The 18,643-nt window shown below is 33.2% G+C and overlaps 2 protein-coding genes across 3 annotated transcripts in view; one reads left to right on the plus strand and one right to left on the minus strand.

Annotated features, from left to right (window-relative positions):
* Positions 1 to 431: 431 nt before the first annotated feature.
* On the minus strand, positions 432 to 9,308 carry LOC140451326 (uncharacterized). The gene is made up of 4 exons (XM_072545073.1): positions 8,826 to 9,308; positions 7,529 to 7,730; positions 3,154 to 3,294; positions 432 to 589 (listed from the first exon to the last, which is right to left on the minus strand). Exons 1-4 carry the CDS (start codon positions 9,261 to 9,263, stop codon positions 432 to 434), a joined length of 939 nt encoding a protein of 312 aa, XP_072401174.1. The 5' UTR covers positions 9,264 to 9,308.
* Positions 9,309 to 12,577: 3,269 nt separating this feature from the next.
* The window catches only part of LOC140451453 (EF-hand domain-containing protein 1-like), a 32,431-nt gene continuing 26,365 nt past the window's right edge, over positions 12,578 to 18,643 (plus strand). Inside the window, exon 1 of one of the 2 annotated variants that reach the window (XM_072545265.1) lies at positions 12,578 to 12,730. In XM_072545265.1, the coding sequence (XP_072401366.1) occupies positions 12,683 to 12,730 (48 nt within the window). In that variant the 5' untranslated portion in view covers positions 12,578 to 12,682. The remainder of the gene's footprint in view (positions 12,731 to 18,643) is intronic. The other variant, XM_072545266.1, reaches the window with a different exon arrangement.

Here is an 18,643-nt window from a genome sequence, read left to right on the forward strand (position 1 = left end):
ACGCATACGAATTCTCACAGCTTACGTGTTTAGTAGTCTCTACTATGAAATAAAAAGTGTCTTACAGAAAATGTTACCAAGCGCTTGAAGACGCTCGAAATGTGGTGTAAATAACATTAGAAGTCTTGTAGAGACCACCATACATCATTATTCTCGAGAGACTCAAAAGGATAAACAAATGATGACTAGCATAATAAAGTTTAGCACTTGTAGGTAGTGACAGCACGGTCGGACGGTACGCACGGAATTTTTCAAAAACCATTAGCATTGATTTCCCTTGCGATGCGCATACTTGGGTTTTATTAAACTTATTGTATAAATATTTAGAAAGACACTAGGAGGAAATTATCTTTTACTAGGGTTCTCATAATAGGACACCTTTGAGAGACAGAGGATCACGATAGATGAAATCAAATATGATATCAAAACCTCTAAAGAGAATAAGGCAACTGGATTAGACGAAATACTTGTAGTGCTGTTGAAACTAGTGGAAGAGGATTACTTGGAAGTATGGGAGATTCATTCAGCACAGTGTACGATACGGAAATAATATCGCAAGTGTGGCTGAAGTCAGCGTTTATAACCATCCCTAAAAAACAAGCGGCAAAAGAGTGCTCTGACTATGGAACACTGACCCTCATGAGAAAAGTTTTGATTTCAAAATTAAATGGGTACTCAAGAAGGACTATTTGCCATCAACATACTAATTCAGCGATGTCGTGATGTAAATGTTGATACACACTTGGGTTGTGTTGACTACAAAAAAGCTTTCGACAGACTGAGGCATGAAAAACTAATATCAATACTTATGAATAAGCACATTGACAGTAAAATCATAAAGATAATCCCAACATTAAATTGGAACCAAAGTGCCATAGTTCGAATTGATGGACACCAGTCAGAAGAAATGTTGATCTGCAAAGAAGTTAGACAGGGATGAGTTTTATCGTCACTTTTTTTTAACTTATATTCTGAAGAAATGTTCAAAAACACGCTTAATAATATCTACGCGAGTTACTGTTAACGTAAAATTAATTAACAACTTACGATATGCAGATGATACTGTGATCATTGCAAAAAGCATAGAAGATCTACAACATCTAGTCGAAAGCTTAAGAACACAAAATATACACCACATATTGACAATAAATGGTAACGTGATAGAACAAGTAGAAAAATATCAGTACTTGGAACTTGATTGAAGTATGATCAATGAATCCAATGATCATACTGCAGAAATAAACAGGCGAATAGAGATTGCTAAATCAGCACTTATATGAATCAAGCCACTCATAACGTGTGGAAATCTTAATTTGGAAATCGGATTATACATATTGTAATGTAAACATAGCAAGGAAATAAAGAAGGAAAAAATAAGGGGTAGTTAGCCTAGAAAAGAGTAATAATTATTTAAGTAATTATTATATATTCCAAATTGATTAAAGAACAAATAATTCATAGCTAGTTAGTAACATAGTTAATGTATACATTTTACATTAAACAAAGATTGAAAACTCGACCTAGTTTAAGTGTATTACACGAGTCTCAAATATCAGGTCGCCACGGTTGTTTAAAAGAAAAAAATCACGTTTAAAAACATAGACCTTGTTGGCAAATAATACAAGGTACGATTTGTTAAACAAGTGATAAGAATTGAGCTGACTAAGAAGTTTTACATGGCGTGATCCAGTTTAACACATGGAATATATGGCATAATCAGCGAAAACGTAGAAACAAATCTCCACTTCGGACGTGACAAAAGAATCTAAGGTACGAGTTGGCAAGAGATAAAAACAAACAGAAGTTGGTCAAACGGGTAGTAGCGTTCTGGCAACCGAGCCAGAGGGTAGTGCTGGCGGTGCCAGTGGTACTTCGGCAGTCGGCAGTCAGCGCGGCAAGCGTTAACTCAATTATCGTGATATTCGTGGGCGACGGAAGGTAGAGATTCGAAAATACTAATTTTTCGTCTCGCTCAGTACCGCCATAACGTACAGTGAATTCCAGCGTTCATCCAGACTATTCCAGAGTTCCAGTTTGGACTACAACGCGTATTTATTAGCTAGGGCCTAAGAACGCTGTTTACTAACCATTTTGGGAACAATTAATAGTAGGTTGTCCACCTTTAAATTCCCTTAGTAAAATCTCTTCTCGTCTCCCTTGGCAAACAATAATAACCACTAATAGCTCATTGTACGTTTTGTGCAGTAGTTGTAAAATTACGATTTGTTAATTATACAGTAAGTTGAAAGTGGCTTGTTTTATTTTACCGTTAGATAGAGACAAGAAGGGAACACATTTTCGCTTATGCAGTTCTCCTGGCTTCTAAAGCAAGCCCATAGCCTCTGACTCTTTACAGGGCCTGCATCGTAGTACCCTTTAGCCCCTATCCTGTTTGTCTTCCTACCCTCTTGTAAATCCGCGAAGGCGAAATCACGACCTATTCGAACTAGTGGACCAGTATGCCTCAAATTCGCTCGGACAGCTAAATCTCCTTTAAACACAGGGGATATTTCAGTGGTGACAGTGCTAAGCATCCCTTAGCTCTCAATCTTAGATTTATTACAGATCCAATCCTATTTTATTACAATATCATTCGATGTTATATATTTTCAATATTATATGGAGCTGACATTAAACAAATGCAATATAAAAAGAATCGAGGCTTTCGAACTCTGGTTATACCGCAGAGTATTAAAAATATCATGGACTGATAAAGTTTCAAATAAAGAAGTACTGGAAAGGGTTGTTAAAGAAAGAGAACTGATCATCACTATACAAAAAAGAAAACTGGAATATTAAGGTCACATGATTTGGGGACCAAAATATAAAATTTTGAGACTCATAATACAGGGAAGGACTCAAGGAAGATCTGTTGACCGAAGGCAGAATTCTTGGATGAAGAATCTACGTGATTCTTATGAATGTAGATCGATTAATTTGTTTGCTGTCGAGCAGCAAATTCAAAAATAAGCCATTATGATTGCCAACCTCCGCAGAGAGACGGCACTCTAAGAAGAAGAGGGTTCTCATTTGTGTCACTAAAAATTTATGTTTTAAGCCCCCGTGGTAAAACATGGACATTTTTCTATGTATAGATATTAATTAATATTATAGTATTTATATTGGCATTCAAAATCTTTTTAAAAATCATACTAAGTTCCATCATATTCATTTCCGGCGATAACTTTCGATGCTGTGGAAATTTAGAAACATTTTTCATTTTAGTTGGCTTTGAGAAGACATCCACCAAAGACGATCTGTTATCTTTATTGTCAAACTTTGCAAGGTCAGTACCTGAAATAAAGAAATAGTTCCAATAAAAAAAATATATGAAATATTTTAAGTTAAGTGGTTTGTGCAACTATTTGATATTTTTAAAATTATTAACCAAGTCATATTTTATAACAATTCCTTTTTAGCCATATATTTCCTAGCCAAAGATCATGAAGTAGTATATACCAAGTTTAACACTCTCAACAACCCCTCCTCTAAAACTCGACGCTTAGGTAGGATTTGTTTCGCACAGAACTTTCGTTAATTCCAAAATTTATGCTTGTCTTCTAGATGGCACTTTCCTTCTGGACGTGGACTATAATTTCAGTGATTTTTTTTAGATAAGCTTGTCTGTATTTTCAGTAAGTCATTTCCTTTAATTATAATTAAGTCAAAACATCACAGACCCTGGACTACCAAAGGTATCCGCATTTTATTCAAAAATATGCGTTCACTACTGTACATCAAAGAAATTTACTACCAACGTATGTCACTGAATATATCACCAAGTACAGAATAGCCTATTTAAAACTTATCAAAACAGCTAAAAAAATGTACTATCAAAATCGTCTGAGAAGCTCTAAAAGTGTTGCAGAAGAAACGAAGTATTGGCCGAGAATAAATGATCTTTGAAATAAAACTAACACAGCTCAAACGTTTTCCCTTCTAAACCCTAAAAATCTAAATGAATACTTTGTTAATGTGAGTAAAAGTATAACATCAACTATTTTGCCACAACAAGATCCCATTTCCTATTAGCCCAATTTAAAAAAAGGTCTTTATAAGACCAGTTGATAAATCTGAACTAATCCAAACAATCAATAGTATCGAAAGCAAATCTTCCTGTAGGACTGATGAACTATCCATAAAATTTTTCTCAAAAGATGAACTTGGAAAAAAAAATAATGACAAATACACCGAACATTCCAGAAATAACATTGAACGACATAAATTTAGAAACAGTAAGCGAATACATCTACCTGGGACAGATAATGAAAATTAACAAAGAAAATCAAACTGCCGAAATTACCAGAAGAATAAGGTTAGCGTGGGCAGGATTTGGAAAACTGAGTTGGATCTTGAAAATCACTAAAATAGAACAGTATTTGAAAACCAGAATTTACGATCAGTGTATCCTCCCTATATTCACGTATGGTTCACAGACGTGGACACTCACCAAGTCCAATTTGGATAAAATAGTAAAAGCACAAAGAGCGATGGAAAGATCAATGTTCGGGGTGAGGAGGACACAACTGGAAGCAAGTGGCGCAAAATAGAAGACACTGGATTGATTTTGGGGAGGCCTATGTCCAAAGTTGGATTACTTAAGGCTGAAGAAGAAGAAGAAGAAGAAGTGTTGGAAGTCCTGGTCTCACAGTGCCTAAAGACAGCAGTGACAGCATTATTTTTCCTCTTCATAAGGGTGGTGAAAAATCTAATGCCTGCAACTATAGACCTATCGCCTTACTAACGGTACTATCCAAAATTATTGAGGTACTTATAAAAGCCCGAAATATGTTCTTTCTAGTTGAAAGCAACATTTTATCACAAAATCAGTTCGGCTTTTTTTTAATAAATATACCAGTGATGCTATGTTCTCTACATGAGGTTTTCTAAGCACTAAACAATAATCTTTACACTGCCACTGTTTTTTGTGACTATGCCAAAGCTTTTGATTGTGTAAATCAAGTCATTTTGAAAAAAAAAAACTAGATTTCTACGGAATTTAGGGTATTTCTTTAAATTGGATCCAATCTTACTTGAGGAATAGGAAACGACTGGTCAGAGCAAATAATACTGACTCTAGTCACAAAAGCATTGTATATGGAGTACCGCAAGGTTCTGTATTGGGTCCTCTACTTTTCCTTTTTTTATAAATCACATTTTTCTTCTTAACGTGCCCTATCAAGTCCCCTTGACATTGGCGATTAACATGGCGAAACTGTATCTGTCTTGAGCTATTCTAAAGAGTTGCTCAGCTTTCCTCATTCCTGTCCACTCCCTGATATTCTTCAACCAAGAGGCCTGCTTTCTACCAATTCCTCTGCGTCCTTCGATTTTACATATCATAATAAGTTGAAGAATATTATATCGGTCTCCCCTTACTACGTGTCCAAAATAGGCCATCGTTCTACATTTGATGTTATCAAGCAGCTCGCGAGCAGCATTTGCTCTCTCAAGGACTGCCACATTTGTCAACATAGCCGTCCATGGAATTTTTAGTGTACGTCTGTGCAGCCACATTTCAAAGGCCTCCAGACGATTAATGGTGGATATTTTTAATGTCCATGCTTCGACACCGTATAAGAGGACTTACCAAATGTAGTATTTAACCATGCGCTTTCGAAGTTGAAGTTGCAAGTTATCATTACAGAAGAATGACTTCATTTTTAAAAATGTCGTGCGGGCTATCTCGATTCTACGTTTTATCTCTTGATCTGGATCTAGTTGTTCAGTAATATGGCAACCAAGATAATTAAAACTGGACACTCTTTGAATTATATGACCATCAACATATAATCGTGCATCTTGATGTGCTAAACGGCTAAACACCATGTGTTTTGTTTTTGAACAGTTTATGTTTAGGCCAAACGCTCTTCCCACTGTATCAATGGCATTTAAAAGGCATTGTAATCCATTCATGTCATCACTTAAAATAACTGTATCGTCTGCATATCTGATTGTATTTATCAGAATTCCATTAACTTTTACGCCCCATTCCAAATTATGCAGCGCTTCTTTAAATATTCTATCTGAATATAAATTAAATAACAGTGGGGATAGTATACAACCCTGTCTGACACCTCTTTGTATTTTACATTTTTCTGTTGATTTTCCGTTTATGCGAGCTGTCGCTGTTTGACGCTAGTATAACTTTTCTATGAATCGTATGTCTTGACTAACAACTCCTTTATCTTTTAATATTGTAAATAAATAATAAATCACATTACTAATAATAATAATAATATAATAATAAATCACATTACTAATTTAAAAATCGATCGAAAATCGATGAAAACATTTTTCTTTTTGCTGATGATACCTGGAAGTATCACCCGGAGTAACTCTAAAATTGCAACTTCTGATCTACTTACAACACAAACCTGATCCAACTCTAATTTACTCTCTTTTAACTAGGATATGACAGTAGCATTATCCTATAAGGGAGATCTTTAACCATTGCTTCTTGATAACAGCATAGGATCAGTACCGTTGATTCTGTAAAATGTCTAGTTATTTTTATTGACAGCAACCTTAAATGGTCCTTTCATATCGATTTGTCGATTAAGAAACTAGCCTCAGCCTGCTATGCAATAAGGTCTGTTTGGAAGGAAATCAATTTAGCATCTTCCAAAATAACTTATTTTAATTTTTCGAGTCTCATCTTCGATATGGTCTCCCTTTTTGGGGTTCTAGTACAGCTGCCCAATCTGATGTTACTTTTAAATTACAAAAAAGAGCAATATAGTATATGTTTGGCCTCAAAAGAACAACACATCAGCAGCTACTTCAAAAATCACGGGATTTTAACGCTTGTTTATATATTTTAGAAACTATTTGCTTAATTCGTAAACATAGCCTCGCACCCTCGGCAAGAGGGTAGAACTCAACCAAAATTCGCTACACACACATCTTCTGCATAAATTTTTGTTACTGCCCGCGTCATCGGAACCCCTATTTCGTTACTTCCTACGAGAACGACGAGATTTAACGCATATTATTTTTAGCTGCTATTATTTACTACATTTAAAGGGTAAGTGGTTTCTCTTTTGTGCTGATAATAATTTGTAAGTTGTGCTAATCGATTTGTTCTTATATTTACAACCATATATACTTTTACGGCTTAATTAAGTAACCAGTTAATTCTGTATTTTCTAGATAAACAATGGTTAAACATGCCATTGAAATGTTCTTGCTTTTTTTTAATTTGGTATACGGTTCATATTAGGAGCGCTCTTTACTTATTTCTAACAAGAAGAATCCTTGTAATAGCTGTCTTGGCGGCCTACTTGTTCGAGCCATTGGACAAGGAAGAAGATTCCTTAAGAATATCGGAGAACATATAAAAAAAATTGAGAGCCGGGAAGACGATGACTAGGGAGGAATAATCCAAAGGATATACAAGCAAATATTTTTATATGTATATAAAAACAAGAAGGAGAAAAAACTACAGGTTATCCAAGTACGTAATTGCAGACTCTTGTTTTGAAAAATTAAAATATCTTTTTATATTTGTATTGTAATTTAACTTTACCTAAAAAGTTGCAACACGTTTCCTTATCACAGCTCGTATCTGACACACTTCTTACCAAATGTCTTCGATTTCTTCGTGGAGAAGATTGTAGAGGTCTAGCTATCTTTAACGCATCGATTGTTTCTCGAATCTCATGCGGAATTGTTAATCTTCTGTTTGCCAAAACGGCTCCGTCACTGTTTTTGTGGATATCGGCTGCTACCTTACTAGAAAGAATCGGGTAATATATCATTTTAATAAACTTATTAGTATTAAGTGTTGCGATTTTCACTTCCAAAATCGTCCTCAAAATACAAAACATGTATTGTATGGACTATGAACAAAACCACTCAAGACAGGGTGGAATCCTGGGAAAGAAGGATGCTTTGTAAAATATTTGGTGGTAAAATAGTGGAGAGAAAATGGAAAAGACGAACTACTGAGGAAGTGTACCAACTTTACAACCGTCTTATATCAACAGTAATTAAAAAACGCAGACTATAGAGTAGTTCTTAGAGTGATTCAGCCAGCTATAAAAAATAGAGGATTGCAGGCAGGTTAGAGCAGGTGAAAGAGGTCCTCTTTCTGCTCCCGAAGTAACCTCACCGTTAGCGCCCCCGGCCGTTAACTGAATCTTGTGTTCGCCACAACATCGAAAGTAACATCGAAATGGTAGCGTCGTTCACAGACATGCCATTACACACATTCACACTGGGCTATCTGTGACAAAACCACCTCTCGAAACCTGACGAGGCCTGACCGTTAACACAAACATCCAGTAACAAAATTTTAGTTCAATACACTAATTCTGAAGTTGGATGTAGACGTAAAAACGGCTTGCAGAAACAATAATAACTAGAAATTCTGTTTTTGTTACATTTAGCTCATAAACACTAACAATACACTCAGGAAAGAATATCACATCCAGAAAAACCTTCTACCTCTGATTTAACTGGCGACTCCATCTCAACAGCCTCCAAGATACTCCACTACACACGCCACGATAACTACCACAGTGCCTTTTTCGATGCCGTTCTGCCTTGTACTGTGCTAAACCAACAACATTCAAAGCAAACCTGAGATCACATGATCCTAAACGAGGACTTCATGTTCAAACCTTTTCGAAATAAAGAATTCTTATTCTATCCCTCAAATGAACATTGGAGGAAGAGGCAGGTTAAGAATGTTAACTAAAGGTTACTAGAAGGCAAGAAGAAGAGAAGTATATCCTAGATCAACCACTACATATCCCATAGCGAATATTGTACTGGTAAAATAGTAGAAAACAACGAAAAATATTGAATATAAATTACCATACCTTCTGATTTCGTGGAGTAGGATGTTCCACCCTATACACATGAGAAGGTGGTATTAATATCTTTTTTAAAACATCTTCTTTGACTTTCTCCGAACACTTGACGCCACCACGTGGATAGCAATCAAAAGAATCACCGGATTTATCTATTTTAACAATCGGCCCAACTACATCACATTCGGTTGTTGGTTTTGCTACAACAGCTGCAAAATCTTTGACTTTCGGTTTTTTCGTTTGAGGGTTGTTCTTAATTTTTGGAGCAGGCTGATATTGGTCCAGTATAACTTTGGGAGCTCTTCGTATAGCTAAATTCTCGATAACGTATTCGTACTCAGTGAATTCGTGCCCAAACGTTTTTATTAAAACTTCTTCGCTGGTTTGTTTCGGTCTTTTGATGCACGGGAAGCAATAGTAGAAGAGACTTTTTTTATTTGGTGGCATTTTTTAATAATATGGAAATTTGATATAAGTGTCTTTTGTGTATAATTTTACTGTCAAAATAAATTTGATTGACACTATAGATAATTTAGGTGTCCTTATTTTATCCGTCTTTGGACATAGATCTTCTCTTGGACTGGTCCATATTTGGTGCTGATGTCATCCATTTTGTATATGTTTTGTTACCTTCAGTTTTGAGCTCTTTTAATAAGTCTTTTACTTTCTTAATAACCTGATATGCTATTTGGTCTGATCCTGGTTTCTCACTATTTTTTAATTGATTGCTTGAATTGATTCTTCTAGTTTTAATCATTGGTTGGAGGTGTTTTCTTTGTTATCTGCGCAATCCAAAGATATTTGGGAGTTAGCATATTTTCTGTTTCTTACAGATACTTAATATCTTATTGAACTTAATAAAGAACTTACAACCTAGCTAGGTTATATAAAATAAAACTAAAGGATACCGTTTGGGAAACAGTTAAAACACAAGGTGATCCTAAACATAAAACGCTATATTATAAAGCTAGCTAGCTTATAAAAACGCTAATAGAAAAGTGTACAGAGTATAACAAGCCTATCTTTCTTATATTCGTAGATTATGAAAAGGCGTTTGATACTATAGATCATCATAAAATGCTTCGAGCATTGGCTGACTGCCGCATTGACTACCGATATATCGCCTTGATTAAAAGTATTTACGAAACTGGTACAGCTTGTGTCCACCTTCATGAAGATACCAAGAAGTTTCGAAACAGCTGTTCTTGAATATATGTTCAAGCAAATGGAACGAGAGGATAACATGGGAATTAATATAAATGGGGAAGATCTGAACCACCTAAGATTTGCCGATGACATTGTTTTTAATATCTGATAGAGTTGATAATGCTACAAAAATGCTGCACACGCTCTATAAAGTGTCAAAAATAATTGGTCTTAAAATTAACACCTCAAAGACAAAATTTATGACCAACCTTGTAGTCAGCGGTAAAATTATGATTGAGAGCCATAGCATCGACCAAGTAATAGCTTACAAATATCTAGGGCATGAGATTCGCTTAGGCCGAGATAATCAGACAACTGAAATACAAAGAAGGATAGGTCTCACATGAGCTGCCTTTGGTAGATTGAATAGCATTTTCAAGTCTATTATCCCAGTTTGTTTAAAAAGAAAGGTTTTTAACCAGTGCGTTTTACCGGTTCTTACATATGGTGCAGAAACACTGACTTTGACAAAAAGAACAATAGATAAAATAAAAGTTACACAACGCGCTATGGAAAGATCAATATTAGGTATTACCATCAGAGATAAAGTACCAAACCTAGAAATAAGAAGAAGAACAGGAGTCACAGATGCAGTTGAAAAAATAGCCATGACTAAATGGGCCGGACATGTTGCCAGATTAACGGATGATAGATAGACCAGAAAGATTCTGGAATGGCGACCAAGGCAAGAGGTATATCAAGGCAGATGACGACCACCGACTAGAAGGACGGATGATATCAAGTGCATTACCACAAACTGGATGCAAGAAGCTCAAGATAGAAATAGGTGGAAAATTTTACGGGAAGCCTACGTTCAGCAGTGGACGTATAGGTTAATTGATGATTGATGAAGCTTATACTGCTGCAAATAACACAAAACGTTTCCAACAGGAAACATGACATATTACAACAGAAAAGAAAAATTAGGAAAGAAATAAAGCCGATTAGGAAAGTAGGAAATAACAGAAGAAATTAACCAAATCTAATTGACAGCTCATAAATCAGTATACACCGCCAATACCACAGATCACCTACCTCTAGATGCTTCACGACAATACTTTAGTAAGATATGAAATTCAGCGCTCCAAGAGATTTGTATCGGAACTAATTCAAGCGGGAAATTACGCGGGAATTTCAAAATTTTATTTTGGTGGGAAAATTTATATAAAGCTTAAAATATTTAAATATAATTTGGTATTTTAAAAAAAAATTGCATTTAAAATTTTAAAATGTGCAAATTATTTTTAAATTCAAATATACACGATACCATTTACGAAAAAATAAGGCCAAATATAATTTATTTATTTATTTAATACATATAAAACAACTTTGTACATACATAAATTTAGAATACAATAAAAATATGCTTTATTACTACTGAGAATTGTACAATTTTATGGACAAAGCTTACAAAAAGTCAGAAAAATAACAACAAAATTTAAAATGTACTGAAATTACATAAATCGTAAATATCACAAAATAAAAGATAATAAAATACACAAATTGCAAATATATTGCAAAATTTAAATAAATTGCAAATTGCATAGTTTTAGTTTGCTGCATGTGATACTGAAATATATATTTATACAAATACTTTAGTTACTTGTACATAGATTGTAGATTGTTCATCTCTACTTGTTGAAGAACTTTTAACTAAAACAAAAAGTTAATATAATAATTTATACCATGATTCACTTCAAATAAAATAATTTTTATTAATTACATATCAGGGTTACTTACTTTCTGTTACATTTGCTTCCGCATACAACATTGAAATACTTCTGGTATGTAGATTAGAGCAGGAATCTAAAATCAATCAGCTATTTGTTCTCGGGAATTGCATTTTGGTACAAGCTATGACTCCATGTAAAAGCAAACTTATCTTCAAAGTGGCTGTGGCATATTCGTTTTGTTTTAAAAACTGTAGTGGGATTGTGGAATTCATCATATCTAAATTAGGATTATTTAAAACACTAAGCCACTTCCTAAATCGTATAATATCTTTAGCAGAATTTGGAAAGGCATGTCTAATTGTTGACAAATTGGTACATTGTAGGATACAACATTTATTGTGAAAAACTGTATTTAACTAATTATTATTAATCTGCAAAATACTATTTGAAGTCCAGGAACATTTAAAACACAAACTAATTTGAGGTTGATGCTAACAATAACCCAGAGATATTAAACCAAGTTTAGTTTGATTTTTTTTCAATAATAACCATTAAATCAAACAATTTAGACGAATAATAACCATCCGAAATCTGATTATATTGACGCTAATCAACTACTGACAATTTGCGATTGACAATTATAATTTTTAGTTTGGCTCTAAACCTAAACTGCAGAGTATAGACTATAGACAGAGTATAGCGACATCTTAAGATTTGTATCGGTACTACAAATGACATTTAGTTTAGTTTGACCTTGAGCTACCTGCGTGAAATGTCTAGTTATTAGTGGTCTGTGGCCAATACTACTCTACTCACCTTATAGCAGTTTCTTCATAGCCAATTTATACTGAATTAAAGATATCCTTTCCAAACGAACGGTGTCCATGGTAACTAATCTATGACATTTATCAGTCGTTATATGTTTTGTCAATATTTTGAATTCGGAAAGACGTACACCATTTAAAAGACATTTTAATATACAATAAAATGACTGGTATTCCAAAACTTCCCGGCTATACTTTTACTGACCCCACAGTAAGTAAAAATTGTTTATTCGTTTTGACAATAGAAAAGCTTCCGTTACGTATTTTATATTTTTTGTACCTACCCAAGCATTTTACAGTCTCCTCATTTTCTTCAGTTCTTTTTCCTTGTCTTGAATTACTACACATTTTTTCCACCTTCGTTATTCATATTATTCTCAATATATCTATAATTCGTCTTTCAATGAAGTTTCTACTTAAAACCTTTGACTCTTGATCATTTTTTAACATGCAACTTGCTTTATATTCCCTAGCATATCATTAGTAGTTCTGTATTAAATACATATATTGATTTGCAAATTTGGATCTTATGGATCTCTAATATGCCTTATTCTTAAATTTGATCTCAGTGCTCCTTTTATCCTTAATTATAATAAGTGCCTTCAAAATATTCTTTAAGTAGTTACCTTTGAGGAAAGGATAGACAATGGGAAAATAAATGAAACCAAATAATTTTGTGATACTAAACTAATTAATAATTTATTAAAAAAGAATCTTTTTTAGAGACAATTTTACAATTAATCAAAATCATATATCATATGCGCTAATCCGTATAATTAAAATTACAAATTCATTAAAATTCCTATACAAATTATTAATAATTGTTTGGACTTGTAGTCAAATAAAAGATCTCTTCACTGTGTTTTCTTTTTTAATTAAATCAAGACAAAAGAATTTTCTTTCAAGAAATATTACTTCTTTTAATTTTTTTTATATCTGAATTGAAAGATTATATTTATTGTGAAATGGAATCACTGAATAAAATATTAAAAAAACCAAATTAATTATGATCTAGTTATTATCGCGGTTGAAAGTCTTTGTTGATTATATGGCAAACTAAGCTTTTATTTCCAATAATTCTCTACTGGCTCCTTTTCTTCTTACGAGTTACTAGTTCACTACTACTGCGAGTGAGTGAACTGAGTAGTGAGTGAACTAGAAGTAACTAGTGAGTGTAGTAGTGTCTGAGGGCTCGGGAGACTAAGACCTCGGAGGCCCTGAAGAAGACATCAGATAGGATGTCGAAAACTCGGCCCAATGGATATCGACGCGGTTCAACCCAGAAGACTGGTGAGTTTAATATTAATTTTTATAATAGTATTAATCTTAGCGCTAGGTTTAATTGTACTAACCGCGGAAATCTTTCCGAACATTATATATATATATATATATATATATATATATATATATATATATATATATATATATATATATATATATATATATATATATATATATATATATATATATATATATATTATTGTGATATTTAAAGTCTTGGTGCGCCAAGCAATAATTAGCTAATTAATTTTTTTGATTAATTAAAATTATTTAAATGATATGATTATGACTCTATCACAATTTTTAATTCTTTTATCTCAGGGTTAAATTCGTGCTTCAATATCTATGCTATTACATGTGAAAGGTAAGGTCCAGAGAATACCGGAATAATAACAAACACATATGATCTAACACTATATATTGAAATAAAATAATGAAATAATTCACACTCAAAAGTTTTCAATAAACAAATCTCATATAATGATTCTCAAAAATTTTGTTCTACATACGAGAACAATCAAATTAAATGGTATAAACAATATTAATTGAAATCTCAAAATTCCGAACTATTCTAACTCTCCTAATCAAAATATTTATATCCTTTCTAAATTAAGTGTAAAAATTGTGTTATCAATAAAAGAAAAAACTGCAGAAAACAAAATATATCTCTCTGATGATGAGTGGTCCAAATCCTTGTTCCTTCTAGACTGTATTATCTCCTCTCAACCGCTCCCTATGTAATCAGCAATCTTACACCGATTGTTGCAAGTATATCGTCCTTAATGATCTCCTTCAAAAGCACAAATCATTCAAATTATGATAGCCTTTTCTCCTCTCGATAAACTGAATCTCTCGTTGGCCCGAGTGAAAAATGACTCTTGGAATATCTTCTCTTTACGATAAACTGAATCTCTCGTTGGCCTGAACAGTGACTCTTGGAATATAAGTAGAGAAATATGACTTACAATATTTTGCTGCTTCAGCTCCTGTCAGATACACTAACTCCACAAAAACTCACCAACATTCAACACTACTGCTTGCTACATTTCAGGAACCACAGGTCCCTGTTCCTCCCACAGACTTGGAAACCAACTGACTATATCTTTTCTCTCTCCTCAATCTCGCTAAACTTTCTCCCACACACTTATCCCACCTTTTTCAATCTCCGCCAATCACAACTCGTCACAATTCCCCCATTTCTTCATTTCGATAACAAACAAATTTTTACCTATAATTATAAATTTCCTAAAACTTATTTACAAATAATATTTTTCTATAATTCTTAAAAACTAACAAAAACCACTTTCTATAATCCCTTCTATTGTCTTTAATCACTGCACTAATGTATTTTGAAAAAACCCCGTTCAATTGTCTGTGGCTTTCACTTAAATTTATGCGGGTCACTCAAGTATAACCAAGAAATAAATGCAAAGCTTACACTTTGTTTAGTACAGGAAATCCAAGGATTTAATAACTTTCCTTCTCCGTAATGTTTGTTGGATATTATCCTACTTATCTGAATTATTTTAATGTTTTTTGAACTTTGAAATATTTTAAAACAAACCAATATTTTTCTTGATTTTACATATCATAACAAATCCCCGCCATTTGATCTGCCGAAAACTCTTTGTTAAATTTTAAAAATGACAAAAGTTTTCTAGGATCAAATTATTTCACTATGTTATTAAAATCTACTTATGATACTGACAAATGTCGTGAATGTTAAAATACCCCGTATATTGCCTGTCTTTATACGGGATTGGATATATTTTCGTTTTAAATTTTTCCAAGTATTTTCCCTTAGAAGAAAGTTCATAATTTTTAACCACTTGATTTACTTTATTAACGAAATCTCCATGGTTTCCTAAAATCTTCTCTATTTCCTTCTCCATGTTTTTTCCACAATTTATTTTTCTTTCATCCACCTTTTGTTCACATGTGTTCACTGTCCATAATACTTCTTCACAAAATTCTGGATTCTCGTCCATCAGTGCCATTTTTTCTTCTGTTTTCTTTTTATCCTCTAATTCCCTTTGGTATTCCGAGCACCATGTTTCTATTCCTTTCATTTCTCTGATGATACCTTCTTTTTCTTCCTGCTTCCATTCTGTTTTATCGTCGGTTGCCAACAATTCTTCTGTACCTTCTATTTCCTGTTTTTCTCTGGTCTCGATCTTATTTTCCTGCTTTCTTTTCGAACTCTTCTTCTTTTTCTTCCTTCTCTTTTTCTTTTCTGTTAGATCTTGTTCTTGTATTTTCGGTTTATCCTCTACAGTCATATCGATTTCTTTGCGTTTTTCCTGTGCATTGATCCTTCCAGAATTTGTTTTCCTATCTGTTTGCTTTTCGTCTCCTGTGTTGTCTGGTTCTGCTCTGATTTCCAGTTTATTTTCCGAAAAATTTATGGTGATATCTTTTTTCCTCAATTCATCAATTCCCGCTATCATATCATGATTTAAATCTTCAATCACCACACATTTCATAATATGGAATTTGTTTCCCACTCTTATCTGTACTCCCAAGCCTTCGTTTACTGTCGTCAAATTTTTATTGTTTGCACCCACTAAATCAACCCTAGGAATCTTATACACAAATCTGTCCAAATTTAATTCTTTTACTAGTTTTTTATTGATTAGCGATATCTCCGATCCAGAATCAATCACAATTTTAATCGCTTTATGTTTTATAAATGCATCTAAAAATATTAGATTAGAATTAGAAATTTGTCTGTCGTTTCCTATTGCTACATGATTCATCTCCCTTCTATTTTGTTGTTGGAAGCTCTGGTTATTTCTATCGTCCCTTTGTTCGTTAGTATTCCTATTCGGAAGATTTTGTGCATCTCTATTCCTGTTGTGATTTTCATATGTTCTCTGTTGTGTGTCATTCCTGTTATCGTAATTTTGTTGTCTATTGTAATTATTGTAATTTCTCGGCCTATATTCGTTTGTTGATCTGGGATGTCGGTTTCTCTGGTCATAATTTGATGAATACCTTCTTTCCGCTCCATTATATTGGTCATGTTGTCTTCTATTTCTCATTTCTTTTCTTTTCGCTTCTTTTAATTGAAGGAATTGGCACAAACTATCAATATCTTGATAGTTTCTCAAAATCACGTGATCTTCCAAAGTTTCCTCAAAATGTCTGCTGATCATTTCTACCAGCTGTTCGGTAGAATATTTGTATTCTAGATATTTTGAATTGTTATATATCTGCAAAGCATATCTTTCTTCAGATATTCCCATTTTTTCGTGATATTTTCCATTCTGTAGCTCTTGGTTGATTTCTCTCTGTTTATTTTTCCCCCAGAAATAGTTGAGAAATTTATTTTCAAAATCTGTCCAATTTTCAAACTCATCTTCCTTGCTTTCATACCATAACGCTGCTCCTTCTTTCAAATGGTTTCTAATTGTTTCTTTGCAATCGTCAAAATATCTAATATGTTGTAATTTGGTTTTCAAATTTTTGACAAACGGTACTGGGTGTGTTTTCCGAATATCCCCGCCAAACTGTATTTTTATGTCACCCGGACTTTGGATGAGTACTTCTCTCCTGTCTCCCATCTCTCGTTGTTTTCTGATATCCTCAATTTGTTTTTCTATTTCTTTCTTGTCTTCTTGTAGCGCCATTTCAAATTTTTCTTCCAACTGTTCTATTTCCTTTTTCTGGAAATTTCGTATCTCCTTCATTGTATCTTGGATATCTTTAATCTCTGTCTCTTGTTTTGCATTCTTTAGGGTTATTTCTTCTATCTGTTGTATTAGTTCTTTCTTTATCCCCTCAACACATCCTTTAATTTCCTGTTCATAGTTTTCCAAACGCTGCTCTATATTCCTGTTATTTAGTTCTATTGCTTGCCTTGTTTCCCGTTGGTTTTCTTCCATTGTTTGTTTTGTTTCATCCATTTTTTGTGATGTTTCATTTTGGTTTTTTTCTATTGTTTGTTTTGTTTCTTCCATTTTTTTGTGACTGGAGTTGCATTAGTTGTAATATTTTATCTATTCCTGATAGTTCTTTTCTCTCCTCAACTATTGTCACATTTCCTTCATTATCCGATACTTCTTCCAAAATTGTTTCATCTTCTCTGTTATCCTCCTTCCTTTCCTGCATTTTACTTTGTCTCCTTGTGACAGACATGTTGTTACTTTTTGTTATTGTTTTCGTCCCACCAAATGTGAAATTTTACAACACTCTATATGTTTCAGAACACGACAATATTTCTCCCCAAATGTATTAAATTTTCACGACAAATATCAAATATGCAATCAGTAAAATTCAAATAATTCAAAATAAATATCAAATGTACGATTGGTAAATAATATAAAATCAAATAATTCAATAGCAGTAAATATCCACTAACTACGATCAATCAATAAATCAAATTTATATTCCCTGGAAAAATTGTCAAAATACTTTCAAAATCAAATTCCCTCAATGTTATATGTTTTTCTCTCTGGATCACCTGTACTTATTCCAGATCTCTTTCCCTTCCTTCAAATGTAAAGCTGCGATATTTTCAAGCCCCACGTTTTGGAAGCCAGTTATTGTGATATTTAAAGTCTTGGTGCGCCAAGCAATAATTAGCTAATTAATTTTTTTGATTAATTAAAATTATTTAAATGATATGATTATGACTCTATCACAATTTTTAATTCTTTTATCTCAGGGTTAAATTCGTGCTTCAATATCTATGCTATTACATGTGAAAGGTAAGGTCCAGAGAATACCGGAATAATAACAAACACATATGATCTAACACTATATATTGAAATAAAATAATGAAATAATTCACACTCAAAAGTTTTCAATAAACAAATCTCATATAATGATTCTCAAAAATTTT

The sequence above is a fragment of the Diabrotica undecimpunctata genome, chromosome 9 (assembly GCF_040954645.1).
Source record: "Diabrotica undecimpunctata isolate CICGRU chromosome 9, icDiaUnde3, whole genome shotgun sequence".
NCBI classification, from domain to species: Eukaryota; Metazoa; Arthropoda; class Insecta; order Coleoptera; family Chrysomelidae; genus Diabrotica; species Diabrotica undecimpunctata.

Excerpts from the sequence above, each read along its gene's own strand:
- LOC140451326 (XM_072545073.1), bottom strand. The coding sequence starts at position 9,263 with ATGCCACCAAATAAAAAAAGTCTCTTCTACTATTGCTTCCCGTGCATC. Across the intron at positions 7,731-8,825 it reads CTACTCCACGAAATCAGAAG|GTAGCAGCCGATATCCACAA; the intron begins GTATGGTAATTT and ends CTTTCTAGTAAG. Across the intron at positions 3,295-7,528 it reads AACGTGTTGCAACTTTTTAG|GTACTGACCTTGCAAAGTTT; the intron begins GTAAAGTTAAAT and ends TCTTTATTTCAG.